Below are 16,877 nucleotides of genomic sequence, written 5' to 3'. Positions count from 1 at the left end.
TCCTGTACTGTACAATTGGTCTCCATTACGTGCCGCCGCCGCCGCCGCCTCGACGTAACCCAGAAAGCGGCAGACCCAGACAGCAGTCTGCTCCATATAACGCCGAGAGGAAGCACGACGAGTCCGTGATGATAACGTCTGCTCGGGTAAAAGCTGCCAAGATTGCTTGAAAAACACATGGGGGGGGGGGGGGGGGGGGGGCATCCAATTCATTTCCCATGGGTCACTCGCTAGTCACTCACAAACGCAGGGGTGTCCAAGATCAATAAAAAAAAATATATTAAAAAGAAAAGTCACAATTTGACCAGAATAATGTAACAATATGAGTATGTAATTTCAGGAGCAAGAGGTTTCATTTTAATGCAGACCTGCCAACATGTAGGAATTTATAGTACTCAACATATAATCTGACTCCTGAATACGGCCAATAGAAAAAATTCAATTTGAAAAAAACAGTAAAAATCAGCAGTAATTTTGCAACAATAAAGTGGAAATATTAAGAGAACAAAGCTGTAATATAATCAAAATATAATATTTTACATAAACTAATAAAATGTGAGAAATTACTTTGAGGTAAAGCTTCTAATGTGGTAATAAAGTATAAATATTATGGGAACAAAGTCAGCTTATTATTACAAAAAAAGAATTTAAATATCTTGGAATTTAATGCGAATAAAGCCAAAATATTACAAGAAAAAAGTTGTATTGCAACAAGAAAAAAATGTAAATTTGGAAAAAGCAGTAATTTTGCAACAATAAAGTGGAAATATTAAGAGAACAAAGCTGTAATCTAATCGAAATATAATATTTTACATAAACTAATAAAATCTGAGAAATAGGTTGAGGAAAAGCTTCTAATGTGGTAATAAAGTCTAAATATTATGGGAATAAAGTCATCTTATTATTACGAAAAAAAATATTTTAATATTTTGGAATTTAATGAGAATAAAGCCAAAATATTACAAAATAAATTCAATTTGAAAAAAGCAGCAACAATCAGCAGTAATTTTGCAACAATAATGTGGAAATATTAAGAGAACAAAGCTGTAATCTATGAAAATATAATATTTTACATAAAATAATAATAATAATAACCTGAGAAATTAGGTTGAGGAAAAGCTTCTAATGTGGTAATAAAGTCTAAATATTATGGGAATAAAGTCAGCTTATTATTACGAAAAATATATTTTAATATTTTGAAATTGAATGAGAATAAAGCCAAAATATTACAAGAAAAAAGTTATGTTGTAACGAGAAAAAAAGGCAATTTTCCGAGAATAAAGTTAAAATAAATAAAGAAAAATAATTCAATTTAAGTAGCATGGACTTGATATATTCAAGAAAAAAATATGCAATTTTCTCAGTGGTAATATTAGAACTCATGATACAAGAAGAAAGTTACTTTTGGAAAATGTAATTTTAAAATGGGGGGGGGGGGGGGGGGGGGGGAGGCGACTTATAACAGGTTTTTCCTAATAGACATATCTCCATGTTTTGCTTTCCACAATATGGCACCCTTTTATCATAATGATTTAGTGAACATTTATTGATTTATTGATTATGCAAACAGAGCTGCCAACCTTGAAGAAAGGAAGCTGCTTCCCAACTTGAAGTGAAGTGAAAGAGGTGGCGCAGGAGCCATAGTAGGAGCCGTAGCAGGAGCCGTAGCAGGAGCAGTGGATAAGGAGTCTTTTATATGCAAAGTCAATGACATAAGCTCCTCTCCATGATCTCATCTATGCTGTATGCTGAGCCTATTAGCGCCGCGCCACACGTCGCTGCACCAGCCCGCTCTAATGGTCTCTCTCTGCCTCATGCATATCAGATCAGGCGGGGACAGAGAGGGGGGTGGGAGGGGGGGGGGGGGGGGCGCCCCCGAAGCCTTAAAGTCAAGGCGGCGGCGAGGTGACCTACTTTGTTACGTAACAACCACCGCCGGACTGTCGACGCCCACCGCCGCCCCGACTTTACCCTCGGGGTCATAAGAAGATCAAGGAACCCCTAAGCCCCCTGTCCCCCTTTGCATCCGTGCTAATTAAACAATGTATACCCCCCCACCCCCCCACCCAGAGGTCAGTGCACAATGCTGGGACGTGCATGTCAACAATGCATGCTGCTGTTTATAGAAATATACACGATATGAGGGGCTCCATTACCAACATCAACATAGGCAGTAGCTCCTCCCCCTCCGACCATAAGATGACTCCTATTTTAACGTTATTCTCCCGCAAAATTACTGCTGGTATTTTCTTCTTTAATGGTATTTTAAGAACGTGTGATGATGGTGATGACCAAGTCAGCGGGGAACCCACCTAATCTCTGGGAGAACTCGTAGAACTTCTTCAGTCTCCCCACTAGGGGGACCACCGCCGCCCACGCTTGCTCCTGTAGCGCCTCGTCGTTTGGGTTCTGGATGGCCTTAAAAAAACAAAAAAAAATCATAAATAATATTTTCTTCAGACGAACGGTCGCCCCGCACCAAGGGTGACACCCCGGAACAAGGTACCTCTCTGATCTCCTGTCCGGCTCCTTTGTAGGCTTGCAGCTCGTCCAGGATGGCCTTGGCGTCCTTCAGCACCACGTCCACGTCCTCCCACACCTCACGCTCGGCGTCCGTGGGCCGCGCGTCTGAAATGAGGCGACATTTAGAAACTGGGTCACGTTGCTGTACAAAACAGCTCCTTTGGAACGTGCAGGTGTACCTAATGAAGTGAATATTTCAGTGTTCAATACCTTTTCGGTGTTTATTTTTCTGGACCCCCCCCTCCACCAAAAAAATGGACCACCATGATATGTTTTTTTCCGACCAATTTTTATGGAAAAAATATCACTTTAAGCGTCTCTAGGAAGGTATGACTGAATCTGTGGGCTTGCCAAGTGTGAAAATTCCACAGTTGTGAGATCAAGCCGTGTCGCGGGGGGCCTGGAGCTACAAAGCTGCTGAACTCTATGTTATATTTGAGGATGAGGACCGAGGGGGGGTGGTGGGGTGGGGGGGTGGTGTGATTGATATTCTGCACGCAGTACAACAGTGTGCAACTGGCAGGTTGATACAAAGTGCCTCTAGGAAGAACACAGCCAAAAGAGATAAGTGCAGGCTGGAGTTTCTAATGCCATGCTAACACATGCACGTGATCAATAGCGGGCGGAAGGGGGGGGGGCGGGGCCGCTAACTTGCACTCACTTTCAAAATCCAGGAAAAAATTGGGCTCCTGTTCCAGATCTGTGCAGGTCAAAACCTTCAGCAGGTTCCCCATGTTGATACCTGTGGAAAGAAACGGAGGGAGATCAATAACTGACTCCGGAGCGGCAGGGGTGCACAGGAAAAATACGGCGCCCACACGCTGCATCCAGGGAGTCTCACTCGGCAGCGTTCTGCTCCGCTGCCCCGGTGCCTCGATGAACCCCCCCCAAAAATATACACTTCCTGCACATGGTCTCTGACCAACCAGATGTCAAGCCAAAAAAAAAAAAGAAAATCCAAAAATAAACGGAGGTAGGAGATGTTTTTTTTGCTTAGATGAAGTTCTACCCGGCAACTGTAAGGCTTCATTAACTTGCACAAACAAATCTGATCGTTAATTTAACATAGTGTGTCAAACATTTATGTCATATATATATATATATATATATATATATATATATATATATATATATATATATATATATATATGTATATATATATATATATATATATATATATGTATATGTATATATATATGTATATGTATATATATGTATATATGTATATATATATATATATATATATATATATATATATATATATATATGTATATATGTATATATATATACATACAAAAACCTGCTAGGTTAATTAGCGACTCCAAATTGTCCATAGGTATGAATGTGAGTGTGAATGGTTGTTTGTCTATATGTGCCCTGTGATTGGCTGGCCACCAGTCTTGCCCGAAGACAGCTGGGATAGGCTCCAGCACCCCCTGCGACCCTCATGAGGAAAAAGCGGTAAAAATGAATGAATGAATGAATGATTCCTAATTAGAAAACTTATCACATTCTAAATACAGTTCATTACTAGAGCTCTCTAGACATGAAATAACACCCCTATAGTCAACTTTACGCCTCTATTACCCATTATAGTATAATAATAATGTAGTATAAATGTGTTCGGTGTGGCTTCACAGCGGTCGAGTGTTTAGCACCCAGGTCTCACAGCTAGGAGACCCGAGTTCGATTCCACTCTTGGCCATCTCTGTGTGGAGTTTGCATGTTCTCCCCGTGCATGTGTGGGTTTTTTTTCCCGGGTACTCCGGTTTCCTCCCACATTCCAAAAACATGCTAGGTTAATTAGCGACTCCAAATTGTCCATAGGTATGAATGTGAGTGTGAATGGTTGTTTGTCTATATGTGTCTATGTGTGATTGGCTGGCGACCAGTCTCGCCCGAAGACAGCTGGGATAGGCTCCCTCGTGAGGATAAGCGGTAGAAAATGAATGAATACAAACACACACACAACGGTTAGCTTCTTTTTACACTTGCATGACAGCACAGACCAAGAAGCTTAATTCGGGTGACATTTAAGTTCCGCATGCCGGTGATGGAGAAAGATTGAGCGGTGCAGCTCGGCAGCCAAAACGCACGCGTGCACGTGCCTCAGCTGCGTGTCGTGCAATGAGAAGTGACAGCTGTGCAAAGGCGTCTGTGCGGCGTCCTCCATGTGACTCCTAGAAAGCAGACACGAGCACTTCAGAGTCTGCCAGGCTGAAAGCTGCGGCCGACTCCATCACCGGAGACAACATTCTACACCTTTATGGGCTATGAGGGGGGATGATGTCTTTCTGGGGGGGTGGGATGACAGCCAAAGTGCACACTCAGCAGTGGTTCAGTGGGGCATGAGGTTCGACATCATTTCTAAAATGGGCGCACGGGGGTGCAAGACAAGTCACCGTCAAATGATGAACTCATGGCAGCAGGTGGTCCCACCTGACTTTGGCGATTGGTGCTTTTTAACCGTCCCTTCTTTGCCAAACTGAAGCCAGAGACCACCTGCAACGTCCCACCTGCCCCCCGCGCAGCCTCGTCTTTTTATCCTGCACTAATGTGACCTGAATGCCTGCCCCCGCAAACGCCGGCACCTGACGCGCCCACGCACGGGCACAGTCGGGGGAGTCCAGTGCCAATCATGACTGCCGGTGCTCTAGCGCCACCTAGCTAGGGGCTGAGGAGGCTGGCGGAGGCAACAGGGCGGCGGGCGCTGGTGGCCTTGTGGGCACGGTGCCACTCCCCTGCGCTGACAGAAAGGAGGTCATATTACGGACAGGGATTTGTGTGGCCCACTTTTCAAGTCCACCAGAGAATCTCGGAGACAAAAAAAAACAACATTTGTGTTGTTGGAGGGGAACGTGTTAATAGAACGTAAAACATGTTTTAGGAGGCTAAAACGGCGCTAGTAGAACAACCCGGGCACCACCAGGAGGCCGACAGCAGCCTTGTTGTTGTTTTGAACCCCCCCACAGAGCAATCGCGTGCTCTCAGTGAGGAGAGGTTGGGAGAGGGGGGGGTGACAAAATCTGACAGGCAGGAGCCCGCGCAGCGCTCCCATTGGCTGAGGCCGATCTACCCGACAGCTCACTGTATCCATGGAGCCCAAAACACTTTTTTTTTTGGTGCCATTGAAAACATTGCGGCAGCCAATGAGAGGGCGGCGTGAGCCCTGGGAGCAGCGAGTACAGTAGTAGTAGGACTTGAAAGCACATGAATATGTTAATACAGATGAGGTAATGCGCCAAAAACAGCAGATTAGTCGGGGAGGGAAATAGCAGGGCAGCGTTTGATTCCACCGCTTCCACTGAATTTGACTTGGTTTTCATTAGCAGCCTAGCAAAAAAATAGAAAATGAAAGTGAAATCAGTTTACATTGAGTTGATGTGACATGATGCTAAAATTCCACACAGGTTATTTTGATGCCAGAGCCACGCCCATGCAGCATCCTGACCCCTACGTGGCACCGCCCTGCACTCTGCATCCCATCGCTCGTAAAAAAAAAAAAACACACCCACAGGCAGGGCACCTCTGAAATGGAGCACTGCGACAAAGCGCTGGGTGTGCGAGTGCTGACATTCCACTACTCAGCTGCAGCGTGAGGATCCACGTGCCCCCGCCGCTTCACCGCGCAAGAAAAACAACCGCCCCTCCCCGGCCCGGAGCGGAGCGGAGCGTCACGTGGGCCCCGCCGTGGAGAGGCTGAGCGCTCTTGCCTGGGGCGTAGAGAGAACGCATGCATGCATGCATGTGTGTTTACAGCAAGGAGAAAAAGCGCGGCTCGTCATAATTTGGGAATGAAGAGATAGCGGCGGAGGTGCAACGGCGTGTGTGTGCGTGATTGCAGTGGGAGGGATTGCAGAGCGTCACACTGCGGCACAGGCAGCTTTAAACTTGACCCAGATTCCCCGGGTGACACGCCACATCGCATTAGCCCACTCAGCCAGACCTGGACCCGCTGGAGCTCGCTGACAGAGCCCCGACCCGACAGGCAGAAAATGGGGGAGCACTACCCATCGGGGGTTGGCATGCGCGCCCCCTCCCCACCCAACCCCCAACATCTCATGCCAATCCCAGTCAGCTGGGTGAACTCAATTACCTCGTGGGCCACGCCTTTCTGTATGGCTGCACCCTTGTAAACATCCACTAAGTCCCCCCCCCCCTTCCCCCACCCAAATCAAAACAACCACAAGGGGCCCGAATCACTACAAGCGACATCATCAGCTGTCTCGCCTCGCCATGGCAACCACATGGCCATGCTAAACATTCCACCACCAGGAAAAGCACTTGGACCAACGTGGCACAGCAGATGAAAGCGGGGGGGTGAGTGGGTGCCTGCCTCATCCTAAGCTAAGCCCCTCTTTTTGGTTGACACCTGCCAAAAGTTGGAAACCATGGCAACAGGCACACACACACACACAGTCAGCCTCAATTGATCCGCCGACAGAACGGTAAGAAGTGGAGTTTCATCTTTCTTGTCAATTGACGACTAATGTAATGTTTCACGTAGCTGTAAACAAGCGCTCCGCCTCATCGTCCTCATCACGTCCTTGACGGTCCTCTAACTCCTCCTTATGAATGCTGGGGAATCATTAAGGAGGGCATATTGACTCACTGTCTGGGATCCAAGCGGCAGATCCCTGAGGGCTGCGGCCTGCAAGACACGTTTACACAAAGACCCCTCCATCCATCATTCATCTGGGAGAGGAAGAATAAAACACTGCTTATTACTTGACTGACCTTCCTAATGCGACTCTGGAGACACAACCTTAAATTGAACTAAAAAAAAAAAAAAAAAAAAGTTTAAGACCGCTTCTGCATGCAAGGTTGCCATCTTCACATCAATTGAAATATTACCAAGAGAAGACATGCAATGCAGCATCACTACAAGATGATTTTTTTATGCCTAGTAACACTAACTGAATTTTGGGTGGGGCACAGTGGAGGTTTTGTGGAGGGGAACTGATAGGAAGTGTGCCAGTATTTTTGTATCATGAGACTGGAGCGCCATCTGGAGGATGGATTACGGCTCTGCATGCAAAGCCACTCCTTGTAATAAGTCTTCTTACATTAGAGCAGTGGGGGTGCTTCAACCTTTTGGCCAAAAAGATGATACGATATGATGATATGATGATTTTACATTGGTAGTTATGCTAGTAAGTCATACACCAAACAGTCGGAATCTTTGATTTGTGTTACAGGTTGTCCTCAGTATACGGCGTTCCGAGTTTATCCATCCGTCTGTCCGTCTTCTTGCGCTTTGTGGCAACACAAACCTGTCTGGCGGAATATTATTATTATTATTATTATTATTATTGTTGCAAGTATCATTTCAACTTTTAGCAGCTTTAGCAAGTAAAAACCCAAAAATGACAAATTAATGCTTTGCTTTTTGATTATTATTTTTTTTAATAAAAAGTACCTCCTGCTTTCTGTATTTGTACACCATCTAGTGTTCACTTTCAGGCTGCAAGAGAATGATAATTCGACATACACAACTATGAGCTGGAGCGTCATATTCGCCTGAGTTGGGGTAAAAAAACAGCAAGCTGGCAGGCTTGGAGATACAAAGTGTAACCCTGCCGGCAGCGGTATTAATAATTCATAAGCAAGCAGAAGCTTTTATCTGATATAACAAGCTATGTGCGTATTCTACACACTCAAATATGTTTTTTTTTACAGTCAGAGAGAGGGAGGGGGTGCTCTAAATGTGCCGAGTCAGGAGTGTAAAGCCAAACAACAAACATGAAATCGGATACTTATTAGGATTCATGTCCGACAAAATGAAAAAAAAAAGGAAAATGAACTCTGAGAAATGTCCTTGATTCTGGATCAGAATTTTCTGTCACAGAAAATATAATAAAAATATGAAAAGCAAACTAATAAAACCTAATAATAGAAAATACTATTATAGTTTACACAGGAATGACACCACCATGCGGCGCCACTAGGGGGCAGTATTAACCAAATCATGGTGCCACCTTGCAGCGGCGCTAAGAAAAGCCTCACCTCAGGCGAATGTGACAAACCTCGCCCGGGCTTAGTGAAGCTAATCCCGCCTGTAAAAGACTCGCGTTTGTTTGCAGCATCAGCCCGCCCCGCCGTAATGCAACACGTCCGCCGAGCCCCGCTGCCCCGCCTGCACCGCCACGGGCATGTGTGCGAAAGCCTCGCTTAACGACCGGAGCACGCCACTGAGCCTCTTGCAGTGGGGGTCTGACACAATGGCTTAGTGGTCCTATTTGTGAAGCACCTGAGGCTTGGCTGTCAGAACGGCACAGCATTCTCACATCCGGGCGGAGCCAATGAAAGGACGGCAGTGCGTCATAGCAACAGTCACCAAGGAGACAGACAGAGGGAGATGGTGACAAGTCAGGCGGACATATTTAGCATTATTCAACCAGCCCTGACTTTTAGATGGGAGTCTCAATGGTTGCAGAATAAAACATGGCTGCCAGTGTGTCACATGATCAAATGTTGAGCATCAACACTTAGTCGGCTGTGAAGGAAGAGGAAGTCTCACGCACCTTCATTGCTCAACTCTTTTCTTTTATGCACTTGCAAACTTGGAACTTCAGTGACTATAATAATTGCTTTCAGACACTATAGACAGATTCCAGCCACGGAATATTATATTTTGGTTGTGTGGTTTATTTGTTCAAAGAACACACTCACACACTCTGTCTCCATTCATTTTCACTGTGCACTTTGAAGAAGAAGCGCATGTCTGGGTGTTCTGTGTCCTTTTTTATTATTATGGCTACAAAATAAAACAATATGACGCCAAAAAGTGGTACACTTCTCAACTTGAGGAAGCAAGGATCAGTATTTGGGCTGATCACAGCATATTTGCAGGGATTGCACCGACTGAAATAAAGCTGATTAAAAAATACTTCAATTGCCGTGCTCGACCGCGGACGACCGGAGGTACAGTGTTTGGGTGCCATGCTAACAGTCTGCTATCGATTAGCTTATCTATTCAAATGGTGGTCTAATAACTCACTCAATCCCAGCTATTTTTCAAAAGCCGTCCCTTCTTGGTACTGGACATTTTTGATGATTTTGACCGATTTTTCAAGGCACAGGGCTACATTTTCACTTCCTGGTTGCTGTGCAGGATGTATTTCAATGGAAGAGAAGCAGGTCGGGTTCTTATCAAATGCACTTCTGCCAATTTGTGGTCGTTTTTTCCAGCTTAAAACCTCATCAAACTTGCTCTCTTCTATTGTGGAGTTGTATCATCACCCCTTATGGCTGTAGGCAACCTCCTTTATCTACCTAAAAATGTTCCTGAGAAATTCCTGCGTGTTGTACTTGCCTTCCTGCTGTTCACGAGGCGCTAATCAGTGCGATAAATGCTAGCTGCTCACTACCGCTATTACAACATTGGTTCTGTTGCTGATGTGTTGTACAATATGTGATTTAAGTTTTTAAAAAAATGAATGAATACAAAGGTCACCTGCTAGCAGCGCTGATGTAGAGCAGTGGGGTCAGGAGCAGGGAGGCCCGGCCTGGCTGGTGGCCTCTGGTCTCAATCCTCCAGCAGAGGTCGGCCTCTGAAAGATCACATAGAATCATTAACACACAATTGCACACATACTGTAGCATGCCAAGCGTGTGTTATTCACGTAGAGGAACAAACACTCACCCCACCACACACACACACACAAAGAAAAACACTTCCTATTGTGCAACACTTCCTCTGAGTCACATCCGATTTCTACAAGGCTACGCCGCCTGCCGCCAATGAGGTCCCACGACCACCATTCACACTCCTTTTACTGCAAGAACACCAAAAATGGCGGATATGCAGTAAAGGAGTTGAGGTTGGTGGGTCTCATGCAGGCTTTTCAGTGACTCAAGTGCTTCATGTCATCACCTCAGATGTGTGGTGATGAGCTCTTCGTGGGCAAGAAGGGACACGCAGGAAAAACGGGAGCTTGCCGCACACAAGACGACGAACCAAGCGAGCAGCCATGATAGCCATTTTTAACTTTTATAACATTTTTAAAACAAAAATAGTCACCACCCCGCACCCACTCCTGGATGTTACAATGGAGACGGAGAGGAAGCTGGTGCAAATAAATGCGCAGACAACATTAGACCAGCAGGGAGGGATCGATAACGCTCCATTCTGCAGCACCGCATCATAATGTGTGCTCTCTTTGCCGTGTGCACGTTTACGTATGGCAACAGTTAGTGCCATTAAATATGGCTGGAGTCCATTTGCAACTTCCTCATGAGGCTAAAAGATGGCAATACAAAAAGAAATTAATGAGGATTGCAGTGGAATATCTTATCAATATGATATATACTTATATATCAGATATCACGCAACTCAGGCCCCCTAGTGGCTGCGAGCAGCATAAGCGATAACATCAGAGCAGCAATCTGAATGGAAAAATTACAAAACGTTGTGAGTACAAGAGCAAAGCTGAAATATTTTTGGAATGAAAATCTGATTTCTGTGTTATTATTAACATTATTATTATGCAAATAATGTCAAAATAGAATAAAGACGTAATATTAAGAGAATAAAGTTATTTATATCACAAAAACAAATACCACAAAAATACTGTAGGTTCCAAAAAAGCCTTTTTTGCAAATATTAAATATTTTTAATTAAATAAAATTGTGGTGTTATGGGAAAAAAACTGCATATAATGTGATATTACAATAAAAAGATGTAATATTACAAAGTTGGAATGTCATGACAGAGAATTTTTGCAAGAATAAATTTGCAATAAAAATTTAATTTTTACAGGAATTAAGTACATTTGCATTAAAATGAGGATATTATCAGGTAACACTTTTAGTAACAATAAACCAGTAAATCTTTTCGTCATCAGTGTGAACATTGTGACGTCTTTACGGGCATAATATCATGACCATGGCACCGCCCCACCACCTGATGAGCATTCATAGCAGGAATATTTGAGCGTAATCCGACCAGGAGCTCGGTGACACCATGTGTGTTCACAAGCTGCACAGTCACAGTCTTGGCATCTTTGAGACATCCATCGCCCAGGAGACAACTGTCTAAACATTTCTAGTGGCACAACTACTCGTTGCGAGGAAGTGTTTGACTCCACGAGAATGACACCCGAGCAGACCGAGGAGTACTTTAGAAGGAGCATGGAAAATAATGAATAATTCACACCGGCTACCATGATACTGCAGAGAAACACATGTGCAAGATGCTCTCACTGGCCACAACATTAGGTATGCCTGCACAAAAGCCAGGTTACCATCTAATAATGAAACCGTCTGCAATCTTAACCAAGAACTGCAAGTTTTATCAAGTTTAAATGGGAAAAAAATACATTTCTGTATTAATATTTCAGGGTTTTCAGCTTCCAATTTGGCTAATTATTGATAGCGTAGCAAGAGTCGTGCACATTTACACAAGCCTACGTTTGAAAAACTGTTGCATCACAGCTTGCCCAACACGCTAATGGGACTTTGTGAACGTTTTCACTTCCACTTTCAGGAGTCGGCTGAGGGCGGAAATGCAGCTGAGTTTTGCAGACTGCTGCTGCAATGCGTTCTGCAGAAGGAAGAAGATGCACGGGGCCACATAAAGTACAAATCATAAAATATACTGACGTACATTGAGGGGGGTTACATACTGTTCAGGCATATTCCTCTCAATGTACTTTTACTGAAATGCACTGTGGATTATTTTGGAGTGTATTCATATTATGAATGGCGGCGGATATAAAAAGTAACTGTATTACAGTCGGTTGCATTGTGCCAATGTCATTCCTATATGCGGGTGCAGCTCTATTAATTTTCATTTGAAAAAGTTATGATTAGTGTGATAAGAATTCAATACATTTAAAAAAAACTGACTTTTGGAGCTCGTTTACCATAAGTATTATTCCAAACAGTATAAAACTATATTGTAACGTCAAAATACAGCATCCTCGCTATAACCCTGTATATTTTTCAAACATATCAAAACAAACCCCAAGCACGTCAATCATCATGATCATGATTATATTCTATTATCCCAGCTGTCACAGTCCAAATTATTCAACTGTAAACTAACCCAAGCCATACAGCTAGTTTCATAGTACATAATTCACATTATTAGCTATTGCATTTTACAGGCATCTTGACTGTGCTGATAAAAAGGGGGTCAATCTTGCCACATGTAAACCGGAGAAAAAACGAGGTGGGGGCGACAACAACCTTACAGGTAATTTTAATTTGAAGTTAGTTCGAGATTTAAGGATTTAATGAAGAAATAACACAAATTTGGCATCACTCACAGCAAGTTGACGATGGGATGTGGCCGGAAAAACGCTCGTGATTCATCGTTTATTTGACCCGCGGCCATATAATTGTAAGCGTTGAATGAATGGCAACTGGCGCGTGGTTAACAAACAACTTTATCATCATTTATTATGATTCGAATTGAAGTTATTTGTCTTACCTAGTCGCTGGTGGAGGTACACGGCTGGACGACACGCTTTTTAAAAGGTAGGGGAGCGGCGGTCAGAGCTCCGAGCACAAGAAGAAAAGCCATTGGCCATTTCCGGGTTTGTGAGTGAACGTCATCGGCGTCAAGCCCACAAGGGGGGCTCGTTTTGTTCAACTTGACGCAGAGGACGTGGCCTCGTACCATAACTCAACATAACCCCGCCCCCCTGTCTAGATTAACATGAACTACACACACTCCTCTATTATTGTCATTGCTTCCGTATAATAGCCTAATGTTCAACTCGTGGCTAATTCCACCCGATACAGTTGTATTCACAAATATAAACAGTCAAACAACAACAAAGCTTTATTCTTCAAGTCTATTAGACTTCTTTGTAGGGGGGCACTGTAACCTCAAGTGTGGTTAATAATAATTGTGTCAACTTTTAAACGCACATCGCGTTAGTGCATGGAAACCGAAGACAATTATTATTATATGATGTCAGATGTTATATTCGACTAGGTGAAAGTAAAGTGCATGCATACAGAAGGCCATGATTAAATGTACCTGTTTGCGTGTTCCTGACTGCTGGTAGTAATTGTTCATAGGATGATCAAATTTGTTGTTGCTGTAGCCTGAAGATGTATGACCTTTTCCCATACCAAACAATTCCAACTGCAGGACTGTGTGGCGTCGAGTCTAATTTTGACCAAAACTGCAAGGCAGGAAGACAATTAGGGATAATTAGGCATCACACCTGTCCTCAATTTTAGCACCAGTATAAAGAAACTTCACAGGAGGCGGCCCACAATTCAAATCCACAGAATACATGCGAGGAAGAACACGTCTGAACCAACCACAAGAGACCGCAAAGCATCATGGTGAAGGAGAAGACTCACGTCAACCTGGTGATCATAGGCCATGTGGACAGCGGCAAGTCCACCACTACCGGCCACCTCGTCTACAAGTGTGGGGGCATCGAGCAACGGAAGCTGGAGAAGTTTGAGAAGGCTGCAGCGCAGGTTAAAACAAAAAAAAATGGTAAACTCGACAAAAAAAGTTGCTTCTAACAATTTTTTTTCACCTATCTAGATGGGGAAGAGTTCCTTTAAATATGCCTGGGTGCTCGACAAACTGAAAGCTGAGCGGGAGCGTGGAATCACTATTGATATTTCCATGCTGAAATTTAACACTCAGAAGTACACCATGACCATCATTGATGCTCCGGGCCACCGTGACTTCATTAAGAACATGATAACGGGCACCTCACAGGTAAAAACTACCTTACACACAAATAAACCCAATTCAGTTGTAAAACTATGCCCTCTAGTGGTCATGAGCAGTATTGCGCATGAGTTCAATGCAATTGAAATGTTACTGCTGCTTGGTGATTTCTGTATTTTTCTCCGAGGCTGACGTAGCCCTCCTGGTGGTGTCAGCAGCCAAAGGTGAGTTCGAAGCTGGGGTGTCCCGCAGCGGCCAGACGAGGGAGCACGCCCTGCTGGCCTACACGCTGGGCGTCAAGCAAATCATCGTGTGCGTCAACAAGATGGATGTGACCGAGCCGCCGTACAGCCAGAAGCGCTTTGACGAGGTGGTCCGGGCAGTGAGCGGCTTCCTTAAAAAAATCGGCTACGACTCAACGGCCGTGCCATTCATCCCCATTTCTGGGTGGACCGGCGAGAACATGATCACCGCCACGCAGAGGGTAAGCTCAGTTAGAACCATAAAAAGTTCAGACTGACTTGAGTGGCGTTTTATAGATGCCCTGGTTCCAAGGATGGAAAGTGAGGCGGCGAGATGGGAATACAAGTGGGAGAACCCTGCTGGAGGTGCTGGACTCCATTCAACCGCCTGTACGGACCATCAATAAACCCTTACGATTACCTCTGCAAGATGTCTACAAGATAGGAGGTAAGATGTTTCAAGTTGATAAAGTTGCAGCACGAACTCAGTCTTTCTTTGCAGGGGTCGGGACCGTTCCAGTTGGAAAGATCGAAAGCGGCATCCTCAAACCCGGCATGACGCTGATGTTCTCTCCGGCTAAAGTAACAGCAGAGGTCAAGTCCATTGAGATGCACCACCAGGGGCTTGAGACGGCCCTGCCGGGACACAATGTCGGCTTCAATATTAAGAATGTGTCAGTCAAGAACCTGCGGCGCGGGGACGTCGCCGGGAACGCCCAGCAGGACCCGCCCTTGGACGTCAGCAGCTTCGAAGCCCAGGTTGGTCCTATGTTCATAAGTGGAACAGTTTTTGGAACGCTCTCGGGTCTCAAATATCCTGTGCCACCCTCCTAAGGTGATCATCCTGAACCATCCGGGCAAGATCAAAACTGGCTACTCCCCCGTCCTGGACTGCCACACTGCCCATGTGACCTGTCGCTTCACCGAGCTCAAGGAGAAGCTTGACAGGCGCACGGGCAACAAGCTAGAAGACCACCCCCAGGTGCTCATGTCTGGGGACGCGGCCACCGTCAAACTGGTCCCCATCAAGCCCATGTGTGTGGAGAGCTTCTTCACCTACCCTCCATTAGGTATGACTATCACACGGGTTTAATTTTGCCTGGACGTCACTTTTTTTCCATCTCAACAGGCCGCTTTGCAGCCAGAGACCTGAAGCAAACGGTGGCTGTGGGCATCATTAAGTCTGTGGAGAAGAACAAAGGCTCCAAAGTTAAAACACAAGTGTTTAAATAAGTTAGTTTTGGTATAGCATGGCTTTAAAGTCAACTTTTTGTTTTAAAATGCAAATGTTTGTTGCAGCACAGTGTTTATTTTAATTTAAGTGTTAACTTCTGCAGGAGGTGTATTTTGGTTTAAAAATATCAAAATAAAAGACTGGAAGATGAGGTTCTGAAATGTTTGCAAAAACAGCCTGGTAATTTAGCACAGTATTAGAATTTGAGGTACTGGGGTACAGCAAATGCGGTGTAGGAAAGTTTTCAAAACTGTTCCTGCATACTACATGACCACTATTAAAAAAAAAAAAAAAAAATTGAATATATAACCTGCCATGGACCCAAATAAAATTGAGTCCCAACAATTGAAGGTAAACACTATTTAATTCGACTACACCAGGCTAGCCTACCTGACCAAAATGAGTTTAGTAGACAAAACGGCAAATTTGAATTGGATTTGGGGGGCAGGGGAATTAAATTTTGAGAACTGTCATAAATTTAAAAGAATAAAGTAATAATTACGTGTCCAAGAGGAAACTGAGCATAGTTCGGGAAGGAAGAACTCTTTCCTCTTGTAGCAAAACAGTTGCGCACGAGGCGATTAGCACGTCTAGCTACACTGACTTCCGCCTTTTTACCCGCCCACATCAAATGCCAAAGGTCACCTAAGTCCCCCCCTTTGTATAGCTGTCCCAGGTAATGCCTGTTGAAATAGTTACGCGTTTTCTCGTAGATTTACGGCTTTAGTCTCAATCAATATAGCAGGCATTGTCTGAGACAGCTATGAAAAACGTATGACCTTTGGCAAAGCTAACATTACGACTTATTCTCAAAGTTGGCTTTTTCAACTTGTTTTTTTCATAAATTTACTTTATCGTATTAAATGTTTCGTAATTTTAATCCCGTCCAATTTCTGTTAATAAAATTTGAGCTGTAGTTAAAACAATTACCGTAATGTCTGAAGTAAAAGGGCATAGACAAGTTGAAGTACAGCACTTTAATGATACAATGGGTTGATTTTGTTCCTAAACATCAGTGAGAACCAGGTGACATTACATCATCTCTCATAATCTACAAGTATTGAGTCCAGTCATGTGGAATGATATTCAAATTAAAGCTTGTCTGTGTTTTTTCCAGATTTCCTTACAAGACACTCAACTGTGAACACAAGTTGTGAAATGTGTGGACAGTTTATTGCTGAAATGTTTAAATACTGGTCATTCTTAATAATAGTGGCTTCAGGATGCCCTC

At 44.1% G+C, this 16,877-nt stretch overlaps 2 protein-coding genes across 4 annotated transcripts in view; one reads left to right on the top strand and one right to left on the bottom strand.

Annotated features, from left to right (window-relative positions):
- fam49bb (family with sequence similarity 49 member Bb) overlaps positions 1–16,462 on the bottom strand; it is a 21,961-nt gene extending 5,499 nt beyond the window's left edge. For 2 of the 3 annotated variants that reach the window (XM_058060777.1, XM_058060779.1), the window contains exons 1-5: positions 13,514–16,462; positions 9,980–10,076; positions 3,185–3,265; positions 2,507–2,628; positions 2,313–2,418 (exon numbers count right to left, since the gene is read on the bottom strand). In XM_058060777.1, coding sequence (XP_057916760.1) covers positions 2,313–2,418; positions 2,507–2,628; positions 3,185–3,257 — 301 coding nt within the window. In that variant the 5' untranslated portion in view covers positions 3,258–3,265; positions 9,980–10,076; positions 13,514–16,462. Of the gene's footprint in view, positions 1–2,312; positions 2,419–2,506; positions 2,629–3,184; positions 3,266–9,979; positions 10,077–12,958; positions 13,099–13,513 lie in introns of those variants that run through there. The other variant, XM_058060778.1, reaches the window with a different exon arrangement.
- eef1a1l3 (eukaryotic translation elongation factor 1 alpha 1, like 3) lies at positions 13,741–15,807 on the top strand. The gene is made up of 7 exons (XM_058060776.1): positions 13,741–13,968; positions 14,039–14,218; positions 14,358–14,654; positions 14,710–14,860; positions 14,915–15,171; positions 15,248–15,482; positions 15,542–15,807. Exons 1-7 carry the CDS (start codon positions 13,825–13,827, stop codon positions 15,643–15,645), a joined length of 1,368 nt encoding a protein of 455 aa, XP_057916759.1. The 5' UTR covers positions 13,741–13,824; the 3' UTR covers positions 15,646–15,807.
- Positions 16,463–16,877: the final 415 nt, after the last annotated feature.

This window comes from Doryrhamphus excisus, chromosome 21 (assembly GCF_030265055.1).
Source record: "Doryrhamphus excisus isolate RoL2022-K1 chromosome 21, RoL_Dexc_1.0, whole genome shotgun sequence".
NCBI lineage: Eukaryota > Metazoa > Chordata > Actinopteri > Syngnathiformes > Syngnathidae > Doryrhamphus > Doryrhamphus excisus.
The sequence above is the reverse complement of the archived record's forward strand: the minus strand, read 5'-3'. Positions and strand labels throughout refer to the sequence as shown.